Source organism: Durio zibethinus, chromosome 2, assembly GCF_047325235.1.
Source record: "Durio zibethinus cultivar Kanyao isolate XHJ-2024 chromosome 2, ASM4732523v1, whole genome shotgun sequence".
Lineage (NCBI taxonomy): Eukaryota > Viridiplantae > Streptophyta > Magnoliopsida > Malvales > Malvaceae > Durio > Durio zibethinus.
In genome coordinates this window covers 31,306,148-31,321,886 of record NC_143163.1, presented here as the reverse complement: position 1 = coordinate 31,321,886, position 15,739 = coordinate 31,306,148, and the positions used below count along the sequence as shown (strand labels likewise).

General features: G+C 34.3%; 2 protein-coding genes across 2 annotated transcripts; both read right to left on the bottom strand.

Annotated features, from left to right (window-relative positions):
- Positions 1-4,450: 4,450 nt before the first annotated feature.
- Positions 4,451-5,310, bottom strand: LOC111317841 (snakin-2-like). Its single transcript, XM_022920313.2, has 3 exons — positions 5,177-5,310; positions 4,984-5,065; positions 4,451-4,828 (listed from the first exon to the last, which is right to left on the bottom strand). The coding sequence occupies exons 1-3, from the start codon at positions 5,231-5,233 to the stop codon at positions 4,641-4,643; spliced, it is 327 nt and encodes a 108-aa protein (XP_022776048.2). The 5' UTR covers positions 5,234-5,310; the 3' UTR covers positions 4,451-4,640.
- A 3,261-nt stretch (positions 5,311-8,571) lies between these two features.
- Positions 8,572-15,513, bottom strand: EMB2004 (RNI-like superfamily protein). The gene is made up of 18 exons (XM_022920312.2): positions 15,322-15,513; positions 14,956-15,223; positions 14,316-14,528; positions 13,970-14,028; positions 13,626-13,763; positions 12,535-12,609; positions 12,339-12,422; positions 12,173-12,234; positions 11,892-11,961; positions 10,747-10,822; positions 10,518-10,648; positions 10,185-10,244; positions 9,992-10,066; positions 9,766-9,870; positions 9,580-9,675; positions 9,404-9,484; positions 9,225-9,326; positions 8,572-9,048 (listed from the first exon to the last, which is right to left on the bottom strand). Exons 1-18 carry the CDS (start codon positions 15,361-15,363, stop codon positions 8,980-8,982), a joined length of 1,806 nt encoding a protein of 601 aa, XP_022776047.2. The 5' UTR covers positions 15,364-15,513; the 3' UTR covers positions 8,572-8,979.
- Between the last annotated feature and the right edge of the window lie 226 nt (positions 15,514-15,739).

Below are 15,739 nucleotides of genomic sequence, written 5' to 3'. Positions count from 1 at the left end.
GATCCATCATAAAAAAGGAAAATATGGCAATGTTAATGAAAAGAATTACAAACTTGGCCAAAACTGCTGCATCTCCTTTTTTTTCAAAATTAATCCTATTATTTTCTATCACCCATCACTTACTTTATTCTACTTCACCAAAAGCTGACATACTCAAGGGCACTGCCACTAATGTCATTGAAATCTTTAAAAGAGGTGATCTAGTCGACTCTGACTCACTCGTGTCAACCACTGTCAAGCCTCTTTTACCCAACATCCTTCAACCACGTGTTTTTATTTATAATGGGGTCTGCCATCTTTGCCACCAAAGTTTGTTTCCTTTTTCTATTTTCCCTATTAAACATTTTGACTTTCTTTAATAAAAAATGAATATTTTGACTAATTGAGTTTTCTTACTGTTAGGTCTTTTCTTACTTTTGCTATTGGTTTTTTTTTTTTTTTTTCATTTTAAAAGGGTGAAATGGGTGATTAAGGCAAACAAATACAAAAGTATCAAGTTCTGCTATGTTCAATCAAAGGTTACAGAACCATACTTAAGAGTTTATGGAATTGATGAGTGGATGTTCTTCATCATTTTGTTTTCATTGAAGGCCTTGGTGTTTATCACTAAGGTTCTGCTAGTTACTTCTCTGTACACTTATTTTTTTCCATATTAATGGCTTTTTCTTTGCTATCTTTTCTTTGACACAAAAAATATATTATGCCCTTTTATTTATTTATTGCTTTGTTCTATGTATTCTGTGGTGGGTTTGTCTTGGAAGTTGGTGTTATATGCCTTCTTAAAATTTCTTTTATTATATACCTTCTATAAATATATGCCATTTAGAGAAATTGATGTTTGAAACTCAAAATTTTTTTGCATTTAGTTAAGGATGATATCATTGCAAGTTAAAGGAGACAATAGCTTGCTGGTTTTATAAGGAAGTAAATGGTGATGTCAAATATGGCAATTGAAAATTTGTTCAATTTGAAATTTTTGGCTTTTAGCACTATTTACAAACTTGTAATTTAGCTTTCTGACATTTAACTTGATGATAGTGTATTTACTATGCTTTTATCTGCACAAATTTGCATCAACCAGTTAGCAAAGCATTATATAGTAGGCGAAGGCTAGTATTTTATTCAAAAAGCTAGAGTGAAATTCCAAAATGCCACTTTTGGAACTACAAAGATAGATTGATAACAAGGTGATATCCTGTGAAGGAATTGTTGTTCCATGTAGAAAAACTCCAAATGGCCTTTTAGGCTACTAAAGATGTTCTCTTGCTGTAACGTCCCTAATCCCACATTGGAAGAATGTGTAAATATAGTATGATATATATGTAGAGATACATCTTTTATAGAACAAAACCGTGAAACTTTTAGGTCAAAACAAACAATACCTGCAAGTTAGTTGTGGGTCTCCACAAATGGTACTAAAGCAATCATTAGCAGATGAAAACTAAGTGCTACATCATGAGAGTCACTAAGTGCTATACGATAGGGAGCCACCTTTAGAATCCTGACGTCTGGTGTGATCTTGATCCTGTGATTAGACTCGATTTGACAAGGACTCAGGCTCTAAAGATTGAGAGATTATAACGCTCTCAATCTCACATTAGAAGATTATGTGAATATGATATGATATATATATATATATATAGATCTAAACTCAAGTATGTGAGATCTTTTTTGTGGGATAAAATTTTGAGACCTTCGGGTCAAAATAGACAATATCTCACAAGTTGAGTGCAAGTCTCCACAGTTGCTAATGACTAATGCAATGCATTTAAACTTTAATATTGAAATTAAACAATATTTTCAAGGAAAAATATCTAAATGGCTGCTAAAGTTTAATTTCTAAATGGTTATGAGATTGAGAATTTTATTAGTTGCTATTGCTGCCTCTCCATTCTGTTGCCTTCTAATCCCTTTAAAGTCTAACATTTTTCTATAATTTATTATGCAGTTGCATTACGAGTATTGTCATTTTTGCCATTTCCCTACTCTATTTTAAGTGCATTCTTGATAATTCCAACTCCCTTGAGGGATGCAATTTATGATTATATTGCCAAGCAGCATTATGACTGGTTTGGAAAGAGTGAAGATTGCCTAATTTTGCAAGAAAACAATGCCTTGGAGCGTTTCATAGATAGGGAAGAAATGTTGGATCATAATCAATCAAATTTGTAACTTGGATTCCCTTCAATTGAATTGGACAATTTTATTTTTGGCAGATGTCCTGGGTTACATATTTCTCAATCAGATGTAAAAGATGTATAGTAAATGTTGTAAGTTATCAAAGAGCATTTCCATTGCTTGTAATAAGATTACAAAGCTTTATTATCTTACATATGATTCAAACATTTTCTCCATCACCCAAATAGTTGATTCTTGTGTCATGGTACCATGAATTCCATATCGGTTGTTTATTAGAATTGGTCTTGGAATATAAGTGTTCACATCACTTTCTCCTTGTGAGGCGTCTTTTGTGAGACAAAACCGTGAAACTAATGAGGTCGAAACAAACAATATCTCAAGTTGGTGTGGATCATAACAGTTAGGCTAATCTGAGATATAGAAGAGGCCATCCCAGTATCCTAAAACCATGTGAGTTTAGAGCTTGAGTCTCGACTCATAACAAGTGATATCAAAACCAGCTCTGAAAATACTAGCAATATGCCTCGGCTGTGTACTAGTCTTGGGATATAAGTGTTCATACAATTTTCTCCTTGTGAGGTACTTTTTGTGAGACAAAACTATGAGACCAAAACGAACAATACCTCACAAATTAGTGTGAACCGTGACAATTACACTAAACTAGAACACGGAAAAGGCCATCCCTGTATCTTGAAACCACGCTAGTTTGGAGCTTGAATATTGACCTATGACACTTGCAAGATGCGGGAGTAAATGAATAAAACGGATTAACAGGAGGTGCCCAAATCTGAGTCAGGTCAGTCATATAGTCGTAAAAAGGCTTTTACAACGTGGAGAACCCTTAAAAAAGATTGTCTTAAACCACCGGCCTTGAATAAAATGGCAAGGTCCCATTATGAATGACTACAAATCTATACTATACTACAACGTATTATTGAAGTTGAAGTGATGGGCACTGTTTCGACGACAAATCTACAATGCCCACAAATTTAACTTTAACTGACGTATAATTGTTAGTTTCAACGAAAATTACAGGGCTAATTCCTACAAGAACTCCTATCCATAACGAAAGCGCTCATGGTATTCTTTCTGCTCACAGCTCGGTTGAGTACTCTCCAATTTAAGCTTGAAAGTTCCTTTATCGTAGCTGGAGTAGGTGTGGGATTTGGTCCTGGCTTTGTTTATACATTTTGTATTTGTTTATACATTTTGTATCCATCCATCATCTCTCTATCGTGCCCATTTGTCTTTAGAACGTAACAACTTTTTCTCGAGGCAGATCTGATATGATTGACAGTTTTGGGCTTGAAACGATTTCTCCATCATCAATACTATTCTTATGATCATTATTACAAGATAAAATGTCACCCGAAACTATTGACTAATCGGAAAAATGTCGCCTGTTATGACGGCTCAGCCAGCTAAGGACATGAGATAAGCTTAAAAGAGTCTATTAATCTCGACACATTCCCAACTAGAGAATCCCCATTTGCCGCCAATCAAAGAGCGGGCAGGAGAAGGCTAATTTGCTAAACTCACCCCCTTAGGGAGATGCCTCCAAATATTGGCATATACCGCTGTCTGCGGCAAGCACACGTAATCTACTAGTAAATGGCTAAATAATGGTTCGGTCTCTGCTCCTCAAGCGGTTGAATGATTTGTTTTTGGTTATAACCCCCAATTTTTAAGGTTGGTCTAGAAGTAATAGCTTTCCTCGTCTAAGCAATGTGGGATTGGTCCTAGGGTAACTACCTTTCGCTTCCCAGCAAGTTTTTATAGAGCAACATGCTTGTTTCATATAATCCAGAGAACCATCTCAATTCTTTAAACAGCCAAGAGATGAAGGGCAAGAAAAGGGCGAATTCAACACTTGCAAGGGTTCAAAGTGGAAGAAATAACGCTTATGGAAATATGGTTTACGGCATTGCATTTTTGTTATGGAACTGATTGGATGATGCTCAATTGGGAGACATAACTGGTGATTGGATGAGCTATATTAATCCTACTAGTAAGCTACTCCAGCTTGTACCAATAAAGCCATGATTGAACCATTTGAGTAAATCATTTCAACATAATTTCTCCACTACAGCTTGGATATGAAAACTTGCCAGCTCCGTTGTTAAGAAATTTTAATTCTTTGTTTAAACTTTATCTTAGGATTTGTGAGGGAGGTGTTGTATTCACTGCATGCTCCTGATTTTTTTTAATGATTTTTGGAGCATCAAAAATGGCTCAACTGCCCTGCTTAATTACTAGAGGTTTCTGTCTGGCATGCAATTTGGTGATTGAAGACAGAGAGAGAGATTATAGCTGCGATAACATGGAACTTGGAATACGGAAGCTCCAAGAAATCGACTCTTATGTATTAGCTACCAAATAGAACAGCAAAATCCATAAACAGGGGAGTACACACATCTCTAACACTCAAGTACTGCAAGGCATGCTCAACTGGGGATTGTCTATCAGAGAGCTGGTTCGATTCAGCAGATGCATGGAGCTAATTAGTAAGGGCACTTGGGCTTGTTGCCGTGAGTTCTCATGTCAGTATAGCATCTCCCACACATTTCTCTGTTCCCTGAGATCCCTGGAGGAACACATTTGCATCTAGCGCAGCAGGTTCCACATGCTCTTGTGCAGATGTTTTGCCTAGAGTGTAAGCTGCACCTCACCTTGCACAACCCTCCACAATCTGTAATACACAACCAACTTAATTAACTGTTAATCGCCAAATTTATTCTTTCAATAAGGATGTTTTCCAGCTTAAACAATATATATATATATATATATATATATTAAAGGAAAATAAAACTAGCTGAACAACAATATCACGGCAGAAATCTCTACCAACAAATGGAAAAAGCCTTCTTCTTGGTCCTTTCACCACCTGGGTATGTTGCTGGTCTTCAATGGAGGTTTCTGTTGAGACCTGGAAAGCACATTAAAACTTAAAAGGGAGAGCTAAACGTTTGATCCTGAAAAGGAACAAACAAGCTGTTGTTAAAAGAAAACCAGAAAAAAAAAGAAGGTTGCTCTCTACCTGAGCTATGCTGAAGAACAAAACCAGCAGCAGGATAGTAAGGCCGCGTAACTCCATTAGGGTCAGATGGGAATATTGCTAGCACCTTTCAGCGACAAATGATGCTGAGGTCTGGAAACTTGGGATTGCTAGGAAAGTGGCGCTTGGTCTTTTATAATCGTTTCTTTCTTGTGCAATTACAAAATCACCCATGATTTGTAATACGCTACTTTGGTCATCGTTCTAAGTGCATTATAACACTGGCCAATAATTGATACGTGTTTTTCTTACTCAAAATTAAAAGTTTGAATCTCCCATTCTAATCTTATAAAATGAATTGATTAATTTTTCTTCACATGTTGAATTCACTACTGGAATGGAAACACCGGGCAGGTTGAACAATAATGCCAGATGTAGTGTACCAATATTAATAAAGCCAGATGCATCATGCATAGACTTATACTCTTTGGATTATTAACTTTGTCTACATTTCCCAAACTATACCCTCCACATTACAGCAGCCATACATTATAAATAAATTAAGCTTATTGCCATTATTTCTACTAATGTAAAATGTAAATGGTAAATAAACTTTTATATGGTTGTTATTTCAAGACCGCTAAATCAGTATTTTAACCATGACCCTTAAGTCAGTATCTTAACTGTCAACACTTATTAACATTAGCGATGCTACATTCAAGTCAGAGGGACCATGGCCCGTCAAACATTTTTGAAATCTTATATTTAGATATGCTTCTAATTTACAAAATTTCTCAAATAGATAAAGTTGACCCCTTCAAAAAAAAAAAAAAAAAGTTCTGTGGTTAAAAAAGCTTAAAATTTAAGATAAAATTGTTTTTTTTAAGTCTCAAATCCTAATAATCAAAATGTGTTAATATTTAATAGTTTAATCCTCTTTTAAAAACTAAAAATAAATTGTTTTGTTGTTTTATATAATGAAATAAACTATTTTTTCTAGTTTTCTTTAAATTATTTTATATATGTTATTGATTTAAATTTTTGCATTAGATAATGTTAAAAAAAAAGTAATTAAACATTTCTTTGACTATTATAGTCTTATAAAGTATCATAACTTCACTTCATTATTGTCTTATTCCTTAAATAAATATTATTGTACAAAATATTACTTAAAATTTAAAATAATTAATTAATTAATAAAGTTCAAGTTTTGTTTATTATTTTAGATTAACTTGTGAAGAAAAATTAAGTTAAGGTGTATTTTTTTTGTTTTACGTTGATTGATGCTTTTTATCTCTTTTGATTTTTACTACATCACTTAAAAAATATTTTTTAGTAATAAAAATTGTTAAAATAAAATTTCGTAACAAATATGAGAAAAGTTCCTTAAAGATAATCTTATTTTATACATTAAAAAAATTTTGACAAAAACTTTCTATTCAAATGATTTTTTTCATGAAATATTATCATGCACAATTTTAAATAAAAGAATTTGAGTTTCCTTCAATTTTGTTAGTTTTATTTTTTTTAATACTTGAATTTTTACTTATGTTGTTTATAGTTACATATATAAAATGTAACATTTCACACATATTTTTGATAATTTTTTATAAAATAATAATGTATTACATATAAAATAAAAAAATTTTAATTACAAATTTTATTTTATTTTGATTTCCTCTAACTTGAAATTTTGAATCCATCACTATTCATTAACCATTAACTGGGTGATCAGTAAGTCAAGCACCCCTTGACCGCCAAGCAAACACTTGATGCTTGGCTGACAACAAGCTAACTAATCCATATACTAAAATAATACTCATTCAGACTATAAAAGATAAAGTCGAAGCACATATAATTCATTTCAACTCTCTTACTCGCTCTCAAGTGTTTTTTTCTTTTTTTAAATTACATTCATAATCAAATATTATATTCATATAATTAACTAATAAATTATAACTTAACTAAACAATTAAACTTCACATAATAAATTTTGAAAACCTTAATACCTCTTTTTTATCACCAAGCTAAAGCCTCGTTGGCTCTCAGTCTCAAATATCTTTTCCTTCTTCATTTTTCATTATCTTCTATACTAGGTTGATTTGAACATAATAAAACATGTCTCACAATCCTACTTCTACTTCCAACTCTTTCTAATCATTTTTTATCTTACAAGTCAGCATCCCAACAATCTTCTAACAAAGCATCTAGTCACCCTCTAAAAAACCATCAACAATTGTAGTAGTTTCTTTCAACTCTATATGATACCAAAATGTAAAAATCTTGTTATGTTGCAGTAATATTTTATATGTGAGATGGAAAAACTCTAAAAGCGGGGTTTTTTTTTTCATGTATCTATTTAAATGATAAATATGGGAAATTTCTTGGCCACATAAATATGGAAATTAATTACCATGAATTATGTAGTTTTTTTTTTTTTATGTAGAAATGAAATATTTAGTTTTTCTGTGAAGTGAACATGTATAATGAAAATTCAAAATCACAAGTATACTTTTGGTTAGAGAAATTGATGTTTTTTAAAAGCAGTAAAACTCCAACTTATGTGCTATTGGAGAGTTAATCAGTTTTGCGATTCTTTAAGTTTCATTAGATTGGTACTTTTACTTTTTTGCTTTTTATTATTTATTTCTTGTTTAAAATTTTTTTTACTTGGTTTTTAAAAATAAGAACACGAAATAAACGGAACCTTATTTTTCATTTTCAACCATTAAATAGGAGAGATGATGACAGAAAAAACCGCGTGGGTGCCTGCTAAAGTTGAGCTGGATCTTCCCAAAACCCGCACGGACCACGCTCACATTTAGGACACATGCATTGCATTTTATAGCAATCGACATAAATATTATGCATCCCTATCTTCGAATCTTCAAGTCCCACCCCCCCCCCCCCCCCCCCCCCCAACAACCCAACCAACCCGCGACACCTTTGGCCAGCTTTGTTTTAAATCACCGCAATGACTTCAATTCGCTTATCCAGTGTCTATTCTCAGAATGCTCCACTGTATACTACCAGTAATTTGGGCTTAACCAGCTAAATTTTCACCTTTTTACTTGATAGAAAACACAAATTCTACTTTTGTCTGGTATCGGTAAGGACCGAAGAAAAAATACTTCAGGCAATCGTTTATATTAACAACTTAAAAACTAGTGAAAAAGGTTTAGGTAAAGAGTAAAGACCGACAATATTGCTCGAGAAAGGGGTTTTAGAGTGTAAAAAAAAAAACTAGAAATTTCGTTTCTGGATTCACCAAAGATTCAAACTTCCTGGCTCGATGTCATTAAATCCAACACGGCGCGAATTCCCGGTCCCAGCAGGCACCAGGGTTCAGAATCCGGATGCCACCTGTGATCAGAAAACCTCAGCACCTATATTTTTCACTTCATGCGTTCGCCAACAACTGCCAAGCAACCCACATGTTTTATCCGCCAAATTAGCATATGAAGTCATGCACCTCCATTAAACAAATGTGGGCTCAAATTTTTCAACAAGGAACAATGTTCAATTCCAAAAGAAAGACTTTATGCTATTATAATCCAAGCTTTACATGACCTATCTTCATCAACCGGTTTACAATACAAACGGATTGACCAAATGCTATAAAGCTTGTAAGACTAACAACGAAGTTCGAGAGCAAGATATCGCTGCTGAAGCCAACTATTATCTTTCAATGTCAAAATTTTCCATATGTACCTCTGGTTGGTGGTTGCAGCTCAAAATTTTCAACTTAAAAGTTGAAGCTCTCACCAATACCTGCCAAAGGAAGAATAAACCAAAAAACCAGACAGTCTACACAACTATTTCCCTCCTCCATTAAGAGAATACTCCTAGAAAAAAATATTGACTTCCCTTTCACTCATCTCATATACGTGATCTCTTGCATCAGCCAATGCACTCTGCATGACAAAAAGATAATAAAAATGAATTTAGAGACAGAAGGTAAGCAAATGAGGAATCTAAAAATGAAAAATAAAATTGGCCAAAAGGAAAGATGAAAACAGCCACAATTTTGTTGGATTAGAATTGAAGCAGAAGATTAAATGGAACTGATTAGGTGAGAGGTTATAATTACCTGCCCAAATTTTGTAAGAAAATTGCTCGCGAGGTTGAGAGATGTTACTGTGACATCTTCATTAGCCTTGAGTGCTTGTGCAATAGCGAAAGCACCATCATCCTATATAAAACCCCATGTCAAATGATGCAGCATGCCGTAAAAGTCATAAATTAGATAATAAGGCAAAATGTCTTTACCCTAATCTCATTGAATCCCAAGTCAAGTGAAGTTAAAGCTTCATTAACCACTTTCAAGCTGCGAGCCAGGCAGGCCGCACCCTGCAAATAATATGCATATAACAGAGCAAAAATTAAGATTCAACATCCATGGTGACCTATTGAAAAAAAGTAGAGTTTTATCTACAGGTACAAACTTCATCTCTAAGTCCATTTGCTCGCAAGTCCAGAATTGATATGGTATTATTATATCTCAACATTTCTGCAACGAACTCCGTACCCTTTGGTCCTATCTACAAGAGATTCCATTTCATATTGTTATAAAAAATAAAAAAAAAAGGCATTGAAATTGGTTTTTTAGAGGTTTATGGATGTGAATTTACCTGACACCAACCAAGCTTAAGTGTTTTTACATTTCCGTGGAACTTAAGAACTTCAGACAAAACCTTTGCTCCATCTGGTCCAATGGGATTATAACCAAGTTCCAACTAAAGAGTAAAAGGGCAAGGAAAAAGGGTATGGGGATGAATGATGTCATCCTCCCAAATTGAGGATAAAAAGGGAAGCACAAAGGAAGCTGAAAATGATTATCATGATGGAAGGACTTACATTTGTAATTACAGTATTATCTTTTAAAGCTTCAGCTATCACACCAACCCCCTTGGCACGAATATTATTTCCACCCTATGACATTACAAACCATTTGATGTCTTCAGAGATTTGTACAAGACACGCTCCAAAAATTAACTGATTCCGAAATATATGCATAAGAATATATTACAAAGAAGCATTCCCTTCTCACCAGGTCTACGGTTGTTACTGTCCGGTTTTCTTTCAAAGCATATGCAATTTTTTCAGCACCCTGATAAATTTTCAAAATTTTGTGTCAATGAAGAAGTTCAACTCCAAGTTTTTACACAACTGTTGGCAATCAAATTCACCAAATTACTTTATAAAAATTCTAAACAAGAAGATCAACATAAGAGATTTCTTCCATCTTTCTCCAAAATAGAACATATCCGGTAAAAAATACAGTCCTTTCTTTAGCTGCCATTGGTTTAACTCTTAGAAATGAAAAGCCTACTAGAAAAAACAAAAAAACTTGATATCAATAGTATGTTGCTTTATTGAATACCTCATCGCCAATGTCATTCATGTAAAGATTCAACCATAGCAAGCTCTTGGCCCTTTTGATATATTCCGCAACATAAAAAGCACCTTTTGCAGTTATTGAATTGTTCCCAAGGTCCAGTAGGGTAACTTTGCCTAGAAAGAATATGTTTGTTAGATGAACTGCAAAAGGCTGGTAAGGGAAAAAGCCAATTACTACTGAGGAGAGAAATTTGATATAAGAAAATGTAAACCTTTATGTGATGATAAGCCTGACATCAAGGAGCGGACTCCTTCATCACCAATTGAATTTCCATGTAAGTGAAGTTCCTGACAAGACCTCATGAAAATCCAATTTATAATAAATGCATAAACAAATAAAATATAGAAGTTTTTGCTTAGGTTTAAGAAAAGTGGGAATACTTATAAACTAAGTTACTTGGACTCAGGTGCGAGTGTCTGATGCAAGTATGTATCTAAGCATCTAACTTGCCTTTTGCTCAAAGCTGTGGACTCGTGGAATCTGCTAAATGGGATCCAAAGGTAGGATGCAGATACAAGGATACGTGGAAATGTCTATTTTTATATAATATAATACTTTATATAAATAAGTTTCTTTTTATGTTTTCATTTATCAAAAAAATGCTCATCAATTAAATTTATTCTTAATTACGAGTATTAATTTTAAATACCGTTAGTCTATAAAAACATTAGATATGTTTTTAATGATCTTAATGTCAAACCCATTTAATTATGTAGCTAGACGAAAGTCCTAGATATAAAGGGTCCAAGAAATAATAATTTATACTTTTGGATTGGACTGATACAACTCAATATAAATCCAATTTATAGAAGACAGAATTGGAAAGTATTTGAACCCAATTATTAACTCCTTCTTCAGACCCTACTAGTAATTTAAGAGAGAGCCCTTCTCTCTTCTTTTTCTCTATTGCCATACTCCTATTCTTATTCTTAGTTGCCTGCCATAGTCCTCTCTCCCTCCATTTCTCTTCTCTTCTTCCTTCATTTTTCAATTGCAAGAGCAACTAAGCAAAAGACAAAAAGTCAGCATCCGAATGTTCAAAGCCATGTCAGACACATATATCATACCCAAAACTGGCTTGATGTCATATTGGCATTGGCACAGTGACCTTAAATGCTGAGTCCATGTACAGTGCTTATCAACTGCCAATACAACGACTTAATGGAAAACACTAAAAACAGCAGCATTTTACACCCAATATTATCATTGCAAAGCTCCCTAATGCCAAACCATTACTTACGTACCAGAAGCAGTTTTAAAATGCAAGTATGAATGAAGCAATAAAGATGTCTAAAGCAGTGAAATTTCATCATATAATTTAGAAAAAATAGATGTGGAAGTAAATAAGAAATGTACCCGTAAAGACTTGTTACCCTCAAGCCCTTTAGCCAATGCATTTGCCCCCAGAGCACCACCATAATTACCACTTGAACAATAACATTATGTCAGAAAGATCCCCACATGCCAGTTAAAAATGAAAGATACATCCAGACGTATCAAAAAGAAACTTTAGCAGATTTTGTTTAAGCAAAATAGTTCAAGAATGAAAGATGCATCCAGCCAACTGAGACATAACCTATTGCATATGAAACTCAAGATGTTTTTTGGAAAAACAGAAACTGAAAGACTTCACTTACTTGAGGTGTAAATTCCGGATAGTGTTATTCTCAAGAAGTGCTCCAGCTAAACTTGTAAATCCCTACCTCCATTCCCACAACCAAAAAGAGTATCAAGGATCAATTTTTCACATTGCTTAATAAAATTTGACCATAATTTAAAGAAAATGGTAAGTTAATTGCTTACAGAATAGTCAATCATATTGTTATTAAGTTCAAGAACACGTAAGGTTGAATTTTTCTTCAATAACTCTGAAATAGCCTTTGCACCCTGCATAGAAGAGTGATTCACCATTAAAGCAAATATCCATTGCATAGGCCCTTAGGCCTCCTTCACAAAGTACTTCCAAGGGCAATAGAGTGGGTGTTAACAGAAAGCTAACCTCATCCCCTAGGTCAACACTGTTTAGCTGGAGCTTTTGAATGCTAGCATTATTTACCAAAATGTCACATAGGGACTGCAGATAAAGATAAAACAGACACCTGAGCATATGCAAAAATTCTCAACAAAAGATGTGAATCCATAGAACATGGGCACAAACAATATTTATATATACCACAATGCATTAATGAAACTTGAAATCTTATGAACCTTTTGTTTGGGAAAACATATGCTAGAAAGTACAATACAATGCTTATTCCTATGCTTAACCATGCTCCCAACTAAATCACAACATCCAATGGGATTCAAACATTCATGCACACTGTACAGGTGAGACCTTATGAAGAATACATTTCTACCTACAACATTACTAAAGTATATACATCCATAAAAAATAAATATATAAATAAAATCACCCTATTTCAACCATGAAGATGTATGGAAAAGAATTCAACATCATTTATGCAGTCTATTTATATTAGTACTACACTACTTAACAATTGTAAAAGAATTCATAAACTGTCCTTGAATGGTCACAAAGAGACTTTAAATTAGAGATCACCTCCCTATATGGTTCTTTAGAATTAAGGAACAAAAGTTAGAAATATTTTCATTATGACAATATAGAATTTGCTCATACACTATCTTGTTCTGAGTTGAGTTTTCATTATGAGCATTATAGAATTTGTAAACATGCTAGCTTTTTCTGATCTTGGTTCCATATATATGCATTTACTAAAATAATTTAATAAAAAACAAATAGAGGCCAAAGTCATGAATTTCCTAAGATAATTTAATAGGATTTTGAATGAGAAAGCACACTTCCAATTCAAAAATTTTCCACCCTTCATAAAAGAATGAAAAAAATAACCATAAAATACTGTTGAGAAATATGAAAGAACAAGGAATTGCTAAATAAACACGACCAATTCCAATATATATTAGATAGCAAAGGGAAAACTTATGCTGATGGAGAACCTTCTTCCAACCTCATAATATTACATATAAAATTACTGAGCCCTCGATGTTGCAGGATAGGCACATTTAACTATTTCGAAGTTGTCACTTATAAAATAGTGAATTTGTGCTGACCTTTACTCCTTCATCTCCAATGGGGTTTCCTGAAAGATTAAGGGTTTTCAATACAATATTTGCTTGAAGAACATCATCAAGGGCTTTTATTCCAGTGGCTGTTATTCCATTAGCAGCAAAACTCACTTCCTCAACAACCTGAAAAAGAGAAGAGTCTGTTCAGAGAATTCATAACGAAAAGCATCAATACTTACCAGTTTCAATATTATTATAGAAAAGTTAGTAGACAATACAGCCAAAGTGAAGATCTTAGATAAAATAAAGTATAACACCTTAATCATGATAATAGACACCAAGGAAATAATGAAACAAGACAGTGAAAATAAAGACTAGCGAAGCATAACCTGATTGTAACCCAAGCTCTCAGCAAGAAAAAACAGTCCTTCATCTCCAAAGTTTCGTCCTAACAAAAATGTATTGAAGGTGTTTATGTTTCATTCCCATGAAATGAATTTGATAGCAATGAAAAATATAGTGCATCTTAAATCCAACGGGATAACTTCCCAGCCATACTAAGGAAAGAAAGTAAGCACACCATAATGAAAAATTTTAAGACTCTAGTGACCTATTTTACTGTTCATTAAATGCATCTTGGAATTTCATGAATCCATAATTAAAAGGTGAACTGGAAAATTGAACATGATTAAAAAACGGGTTTCACTCTTATCAATTGAAATTAAGTCAGCATACCTGACATGTCAACACTGCTGAATGCCCTAAGTTCCTTGGCAAATTCATTGAGCGTCTCTTTTGACTGTTTATCAACCTTACCAGCAAAACCTGACAACAGGTTTGTACCTGGAGCAAATGACCACTTCACTCCTTGTGAAGGGGATTTATTTTCAACAGATGAAAGCCTTGATGGCTTCGGCGTAAGCAGTTTCACCACCAATTTCCATAAAACTGTCAGCTGAGACATCAATTAGGACACACATAGGATATACATAACGATTAAAAGAAAAAAGAAAAGTCTAGAAAAGTCTTAAGCAGTCCCCAATAAAAGAAAAAAGAACACTCCAAAATGCTGTTGATACCCCAAGCAACAGAGAGCAATGGTAAGCAAGGTACAAGACTCGATACACATTGGCTTAAAGACTAAAGAAATGCTGATATCATATATCAGATTAAAAATGAACTGCCATTAACAAATGCAATTACTATAATTATGGCGTGAGTGAGCAATCAAGCAAAACTATTACCACTAGTAAATTCAACATCCCCGCCTTAACTACTGTGCTGAAAACCATGAATTTTCATTATAAAGTGCAATCATTTAAATTCCTTCCAAATTCACCATCCGCAAGAAAAGAACAGAAACGGAAACCCATACCAAAGGCAGCAGCGACGCAAATGCCAGCGGGCACCACAAATGATGAAATCTGCTTCACCGGAGCAGTACTCAAAGGCTGCTCCGACTGCGACTGTCTGTACACGCGCCGCCTCGCGCCTCCATCTGTACCGTACGCTGCCATTACCACCAATCTCTTAGACCTCGAATAACATCTCCTAATGATAAAGGACGTGGTATTGGGAACAAGCCTGTGGCCGGAGCCCGAAGCCAACGGTTGGAAGTGGAGCTTCTGTTTGTTTGGAAGAATCTGAGAAATAGGAAAAGAATGAATGAAAAAGAGTTACATCCATCTTTTGAGTAGAAGAGAGAAGAGGTTCCGAAAAGGAGTGCCCGCGTGTGTTTTACCTTGGGCTGAGCGTAGAGATGAAGAGTGGAAATGAAACCCATGGACGTAAGGGGGAGATGATCGTGCGCCTGCAGCTTGGGTTTACAGTTTAGGGAGAAGGGCAGATAGAAAAGGATAGGAGCGGCGACTGAGACTGTCAGCGGGAGGCGGGATGTTGTAAATCTAAAAGCACGGTCTTTGTTTTGTTCAACAACGCCGGTTTGGTCCAAGTCTAGTTTATGTATTCATCGACTACGGAGATCCATTACTCCGTGTTTTTGGATTTTAGAAACCGCTTCGTCTGGTCTCGAGTTGGATCTTGGTTTCGGCCCAATTTTATTGGATAAAAATGAATTTAAAGCCCACCTCTCTAATATAGCCTAAGTACATAAGATTCGGTTTCGGCCTAATTTTTTATTGAAAAAATTTTTCTTAACT

Excerpts from the sequence above, each read along its gene's own strand:
- LOC111317841 (XM_022920313.2), bottom strand. The coding sequence starts at position 5,233 with ATGGAGTTACGCGGCCTTACTATCCTGCTGCTGGTTTTGTTCTTCAGC. Across the intron at positions 5,066-5,176 it reads TGTTCTTCAGCATAGCTCAG|GTCTCAACAGAAACCTCCAT; the intron begins GTAGAGAGCAAC and ends TGTGCTTTCCAG. Across the intron at positions 4,829-4,983 it reads AAGGCTTTTTCCATTTGTTG|ATTGTGGAGGGTTGTGCAAG; the intron begins GTAGAGATTTCT and ends TGTGTATTACAG.
- EMB2004 (XM_022920312.2), bottom strand. The coding sequence starts at position 15,363 with ATGGGTTTCATTTCCACTCTTCATCTCTACGCTCAGCCCAAG. Across the intron at positions 9,871-9,991 it reads ATAATACTGTAATTACAAAT|TTGGAACTTGGTTATAATCC; the intron begins GTAAGTCCTTCC and ends TTTACTCTTTAG. Across the intron at positions 9,049-9,224 it reads TTCTTACAAAATTTGGGCAG|AGTGCATTGGCTGATGCAAG; the intron begins GTAATTATAACC and ends TTTGTCATGCAG.